The sequence below is a fragment of the Numenius arquata genome, chromosome 1 (assembly GCF_964106895.1).
Source record: "Numenius arquata chromosome 1, bNumArq3.hap1.1, whole genome shotgun sequence".
NCBI classification, from domain to species: domain Eukaryota; kingdom Metazoa; phylum Chordata; class Aves; order Charadriiformes; family Scolopacidae; genus Numenius; species Numenius arquata.
In genome coordinates, this window is record NC_133576.1 from 10,690,682 (window position 1) to 10,697,231 (window position 6,550).

The 6,550-nt window shown below is 41.8% G+C and overlaps 1 protein-coding gene across 2 annotated transcripts in view; it reads right to left on the reverse strand.

Moving 5' to 3' along the window:
- CASR (calcium sensing receptor) overlaps window positions 1-2,205 on the reverse strand; it is a 41,756-nt gene extending 39,551 nt beyond the window's left edge. For both annotated transcript variants that reach the window (XM_074157355.1, XM_074157347.1), the window contains exon 1: window positions 2,021-2,205. In XM_074157355.1, coding sequence (XP_074013456.1) covers window positions 2,021-2,205 — 185 coding nt within the window. The remainder of the gene's footprint in view (window positions 1-2,020) is intronic.
- Between the last annotated feature and the right edge of the window lie 4,345 nt (window positions 2,206-6,550).

Here is a 6,550-nt window from a genome sequence, read left to right on the forward strand (position 1 = left end):
GTATCTGCTCTCAATTTAGCATGTACCAATAACGGAAAACACCATAGCACATAAAGGGTCCCATGCATTAATTATCTTAATCAAGAAAATCTGATGACCAGTCTCAAGAAGTCTTCCCAACCAAATCTCTTTTGAATTAAATCTTTCCTGGAAATGGACATTTTCTGGTAAAGACATGTGCAATGGAAGAGCTTCCAGTCATCTCTGGTCCAATTATCCCCTTCTTCCTATTTACTTTCTAGTAGCTTTGCAGATAGATCTCTGGCTTTCATTAAGTATTCTCTCTCCATTTGCATTATGCTATCAAGTCACAATTTATCCAGCTCCTTGAAGGAGTGCAGCAAAGTGGCACAAATGCCTCTTCAGTCAACTCCTCCTTTTGCACCTGAAACTTCTTGGTGCAGAGGTAAGAGGAACATAGATTTTATCCAGGAAGATTTCAGTTGGAGGATGACTTTTAGCAGGCAAAATGCCACCCAGAAAGATCTCCCACTGTGTCCTTAAAATGGCTGGTCTGGCTTTTTAGGATTTGCCTGTTGTTGGCAGTGCTAACAAATCTTTTGGCAACCACACTCTTGCAGTACTCTAAGGGGAATGTTCTCCTGTGATCTGTTCCAATAAAGTGATCATGTCAAGGGAGTCACCAAGGCTGACACAACACTGACAGAAATGAAAGCTATGTTCAGTTTGCAAATATCTGCACTGTTATGCCTGCCACCTGGAACAGGTGGAGAAGACAGCAGAGATGAAAACATCCATTGCTTTTCAGTGTTTCACTTTTAAGATGCTGCACCTGGGAGAGAAAGAAATGCTGAAAATCTGGCAGAGCATCTTGCTCCATGGAGCAGATATTTCACATACATTTAGTTCATGACTTGCTTGTGCATGCACAGAAGAAGCCAAAAGAAACCCTGCTTAATTGCACTTCTTTCTGTGTGCTTGCTATGAGACCATCTGTGGATGATCTCATAACCTAGATGAATGTGTCCTGCTCAGTGTCTCAGCAGGAAACCGCACCTGGAATCTGTAAGCGTAGCAGGAATGCTGTCAGCCATTCTTCATTACCACCTGCAACAAAACTGTACTAGAACCCCAGTTTAGGATGAGAGGTCCAAATAAATCCAGATATACAACTTTTCACATATGATTACAGAAGAGGTCCTATAATACTTAATTGTTTTCCCATGCATGGTCATGACAAAATTCCACATCAATTTCTTATATTTTGTTTATATGACATTTCAGATGCAATCAGTTTCTGTCACACTTTATGTGTATTATGTGCAAGGTTGTAAGGTTAAAAGTTCCTAGTGTTTAATCATAAAAATGGCTACACTTCAACAATACAATACTTTGTTTTCATGTGCATTTCTCTCTCCAGGGTTAACTGCCAAAGACTTAAGACAAAACCTATACACACTGTTTACACAGAAGAAAAGAACTTTGAGTGTCAAAAGCCTGGGTAAGGAGTTCAAGTCTGGGACTTTGTAAAGGTCCTAAAGAGACATCTATGTGTTCAGTGGGACTTTTCAAAAGCAGTGATTTTCACCTATTCACTTGTTTAGGGAACTAAACAGTTTTGTAAAGTCTTAGAAGATGAGGCAGAACTGGAAAAAACCCAAAATTTGATTTCTAAGCTATTTCTCTGTGCATGATTGGAATCAAATGAACTTAAGGGCATTATGGGTTATTTTCCATCCTTCTGCTAGGAAAGCTAATTTTCAGATACTATTCAAATGTCCACTGTGAATGGCCAGATAGATTCATGTCTTGGCAGCTTTGGGTAATACAAGGATTGTCCTCTTTCATTGTCCAAATATTATTTATGTTAGTGTTTAACATATGCAATTCCTGTCCTTACATGACTCTTTTATTCTGTTATTTACACCACACTTTCCCATTGCCCTTACAAGCATGAGGTTATAGGCTGTATTTACACAGTGTATAGCATGTCACCTGTAGCCAAGAAAGGGCAAGACTCCCCCACCAAAACTGTTTATTTTTTCTTTTCATGGCTTACCTTATACACTCCACTGATTCTGGTCTTGATTTTAGATCCTGGTCTTTAGCAGCCACTCCAAAATGAATGGGGAACAATCCTCCAAGAATAATGTCTCCCTTCTTCTGTGCCCGTTGGTTTGGTCCATAGGCAGCTGTGTTCCAGGTAAATAGCAAAAGAATCAAGCAGCAGCTATATAAAGTCATTGTTCCTCTTTTCACCAGGGGGTTATAGGATGAAAAATTGGAAAAGGTGATGTAAGAAAGCAGACGTCGTAAAGTCTAAGCTTTTCCTTTCCTTAATAGAGCACAGAGGGGATTTGGGACACATGTCTGCAGGAGGGTAAGCAACAGGGTGGGAGCCACAGTGCTGGTGTTTCTCCCTCTGTCTTCTCCATTGTAAAACAACAGTTCAGCAGTCCTTCTTTCTTCATAACCAAAGCATTGGAGAGCCCATCTCCGGGAACTGCAAAAGAAAGACATGAAAAGTGATTCTAGCTACACACCAAGACCCCACACTGCCATGGCACTTCTGCATTGTCCCATCAACTTCTTAGTATGCCTCCGTGGCCACCTCCACTCAACAACCTGTGCAGGATACATACCAACTTTGACAGAGTAAGTCACACACCCCGGTGATGCCAGCCTCACCTCCTCAAACATAATGAATCATGAAGGCTTGAAAGGTTCGGTGATCATGTCATTGCAAGCTTAGCTGTTGAGCTTTGAAGCCTGTGTCCTGGGGATAAGAAATATTGCAGCTTCTCTGTGCTCAATACATTTTCCCTGCAGCTTATCTACAGGCCTGCCAAATGAAGAACTAACTTAATTAAGGTATATAAAAATAGCTATGGCTATGGGCGAGGAGGTAGCACAAAAAAATCATAATAAACGTCTCTTCAGCCTATTTGGAATACATTTAATTTTGCATCTCAATTTTTGAAGTAAGTCATCAAGAGTTTTCAAGTGCTGAGAAGCTGTTTATGGGATGACGACTTATGCACTAAATGTACCTAGACAGATTTGACTTCTACCTAGGTCAAAAAAGGAACTACTGCAGGGAAACACTGATCATGGGGTTCATCTAGTAGCCAGCCCTAATGATTATGCATACTGTATGACCACCAAGCATTTGGAAATATTTCACACATATTTGTTAAAATGAAGGTCCAGATGCAGCAGTCAATGGGAGAAGAGAGACGAAGTTCACATCATTCTCATGCCTCTGCGGCCAACACACTTAAGACAGCTGGGCATACGCTGCACTTCTCTGTGGTGGGTCCTCTCTAAACTATTCTTTGGTCCTGGCTTGAATAAGCACATTTTTATTGTCAAGGGCAATCAAATCTTTGGCTACAGATCAGAATATGTCTAGGCAAGCAATTTTGTACCAGGAAATGTGGAGTCATACTGAAAGATTTTATAGGAACATACTGGTTTTCATATGAAATAACATGTTTTCACCATCAAAGTGACTCAATCCAAAGTCAGAAACTCCCATTTTGACAAACTTGACTGCTAGATCCCTACTGCTGAGTGGGGATTTCAACACTACCCTCAAAATCTGAAACATGGACATGAAATATCCAGATGCTGCTGACACTGGCAGTCAGAAAACACTTTGGGACATTCTTCTGGCAAGCAACTGGAGTTATGTCGCACTGCTCTAGCCAGGATCCAATATAGTCTATGACTTGTGAGCACGTTAACATCTGACTTTTACTGACAAGCCTCTGTTATTGGCATGTGGCCCTTTGACACCAGGATGACAGAACTTTAACTAGAGCTAGGACTAGCAGGTGACAGAGCAGTGCAACAAGTTAGTGTGTGGAAAACTGTCTGTGAGCTTTTGGGTTTGCATTTTCCCTGGCAGATGGACAGTGGCCATTGCTTCTTTGGTGCCCAACATAAAAAGGAAGGAAACACTTTGCCACATTTCAGGTAGGAAAAGGTCATCTTCCTTCCACCACTTATGGATTCACAAAAGATACGAAAAAGCATATAAGACTTTCTAGGCTGATGTTCTCTCTCTCTGCCAGGTCTTATGGCAGTAGACATAGGACTGAAAGGCAAACAATTATTGCAGTCAGCTGCAGGCTCTTTCCTTCTAACCTGGTTCACAAAGCCCTTCTGCTATCTGATGCCCCATAGAAATATCTACAATCATCTCCAGAATGGGTGTCTGGTGTTGTGGCAGGACGAAAGACGTGGTCTGCCGGCTGCAGAAGCGGGCTTTACACCATGACCCACTGCCTTGACATATAGCTAGCCTTCCTGTGCATACAGCAGACAGATGGTGAATGTGCAGCAAGCTGAGTGCTTCGGAGTGCATCAAGTTTATTGCAGATGAGGAGGTCGAGTTTCCATGCACGCTCTTGACATCTGCTCACAGCCCAGTCACTGCACAAGCGAGAGGACCACTTAGGAAAATTTCCACCTACATGGAGAACCGTGGCCAGAGAAGCCTTGCTGCTACTCTGCCCGCTCTTTTTCCCAAGCACTGCTCCGATCAGGAAGCAAAGAGACTTGTAGTCAAACTGTTCTACTGTTGCTGGTCCGTTCCTTGCTTCCATCTTTCAAAGGGCACCCTCCCAACACTGGGTGATCTGATAGCATGGAGTCCCTGAGAAAAAGAGTGGTCTGCTCCCCAGCTGAACCACTTCACCTCTTTTGCAGTCTGCTCTTCAACAACATTCAAGAGCGGGTAGGGCCCTCATGAATTGCTCTGTAGCCTGCAAATGGTCTGTGAGAGACTGAGGCTGCTAAGTGACATCCACCACATGAGCTCTGGTCCAGCTGGTCCCAGTGTGAGTGACACATCTCAGTGGAGCAGGGTGCCTTTGGTGTAGCTGATTGCACTTCCCTCCCTGACTGCTTCATTTAACTATCTGGGTAGATACTTGTCCCACTTAACCACCATTTCTGTCTGGCACAGGCATGAAAATGTATGCTGGGAACTTCTGTTCTTAGAAGGAACTATGAGTTGAACAAAATATTTTTATACTCATTACGATTAGCATGGTCCAAAATGAGCAGTTACAAGAAAAACAGTAACAACAGGGCAAAATTGGGTCCTCTTCTGGACAATTTAACAGGACCCTTCTTCTGTAAGAAATAGCAGCCAAAAAAGTAAGTAAGCAGACCTTGCAGACCCAGTACTTAGAGGCAAGACATTTGAAGCAGGGAGCAGTAATTTGTGAAGAGTGGCTGCAAACAGATGGGATGGTCTGACTACTGCTATTTAGCCTAGGGCGCCTCCTCCCCTGCCTGCCTTCCCACTGGCAAAGAGACCTGGGGGACTGCATGCTCCTTCGGGGGCAGAGATGGAGGTAGCCAGCAATGGGATCCCCAGAGCGTGGGCAGGGAGCTGTGCATAGGACTTAGACAAGGTGGAATAGGATCAGTGACTTCCCCATCTGCTGTGGGAAGAGGGTGAACTCAAGACCACAGCCCGCTGATTTATTACTCTGTTTTTCTTCTTTTCCTTTAATAAGGCTTTCTTTTACCTTGAGGGTTCTTCGCTTATGAAAAAGGAAATAATTTTCATCATGAACAGATAGACAATGTAATTTAGTTTGCTGGGATGCCATGGGGGGGTTTGAACTGATGCTACTGAATATTTAGGAACCGCTCTTTGCCACCAGACAGTACGTGGCTGAAGTATTCAATGTAGAAAAAATAAATTCACATTCTTATTTCTTTTTTCTCACAGTAGGAAGAGTTGAAAGATCTAAACTGGTAAAATAGGGTTCATTTTAAAATGGCATTTACTCCAAGATATCATTCAAGAGCATAACAAGGGATTAGACAATGAAAACCAAGTTATTAATTCATGGTATAGGGTAATACTTGGTATCCCTCTGAATAATTTGGAACTAGCTCTTCTCAGGGACAGGATACAGAATTGAAATAATACCAGAAGTGCTGTCTGTGAACAAGATGGTCCAGGTATATATAAAACACATCCCTGAGGCAGCAAACTGAGGGATTAATGTCCAAAGATGCACTAGCACAAAACAATATCCAGAAAAACCAAAACTAAATGTATGCCAAGATCCTTGTAAATCTCAGTGTCAAAATTTACAACTCTCGATACTTAAATACTAACTATAGCTGGGAAACTAAGTATCTCAAATTCATTTAATAGGAGAAGCAGGTCTCCCAGCTGCTTTCAAGAGCTCTCCACGCTTGAGGTTGAAAATATTTAAGATACTGATTTCCTGATGAACACTTATTAGCTTGCTGTCAGTATCCCAAGCTGATATCCTCTAGTATCATCTTGTGTTGTGGCAAATCTCCCTTCAGTTTTCTTTTCTTTAATTGGATTAAGATTATAAACTTCTTCCTTATTAAAAGAAAGCGTTATGCAGCCAAAGATTGAATTACCTACTAACCCATGCCTGAAGACATAAAACGTAACAAAATATAGGTGGAAATTGTACTACTAATAAACAAATTACTGTGGTCCTGCAGTTTTCAGCTCATACATTAAAAAGATTAAATTAACAAGCAACTGAATTAAGAAGGAAGCTTGGAAACCATTGCTATTTTT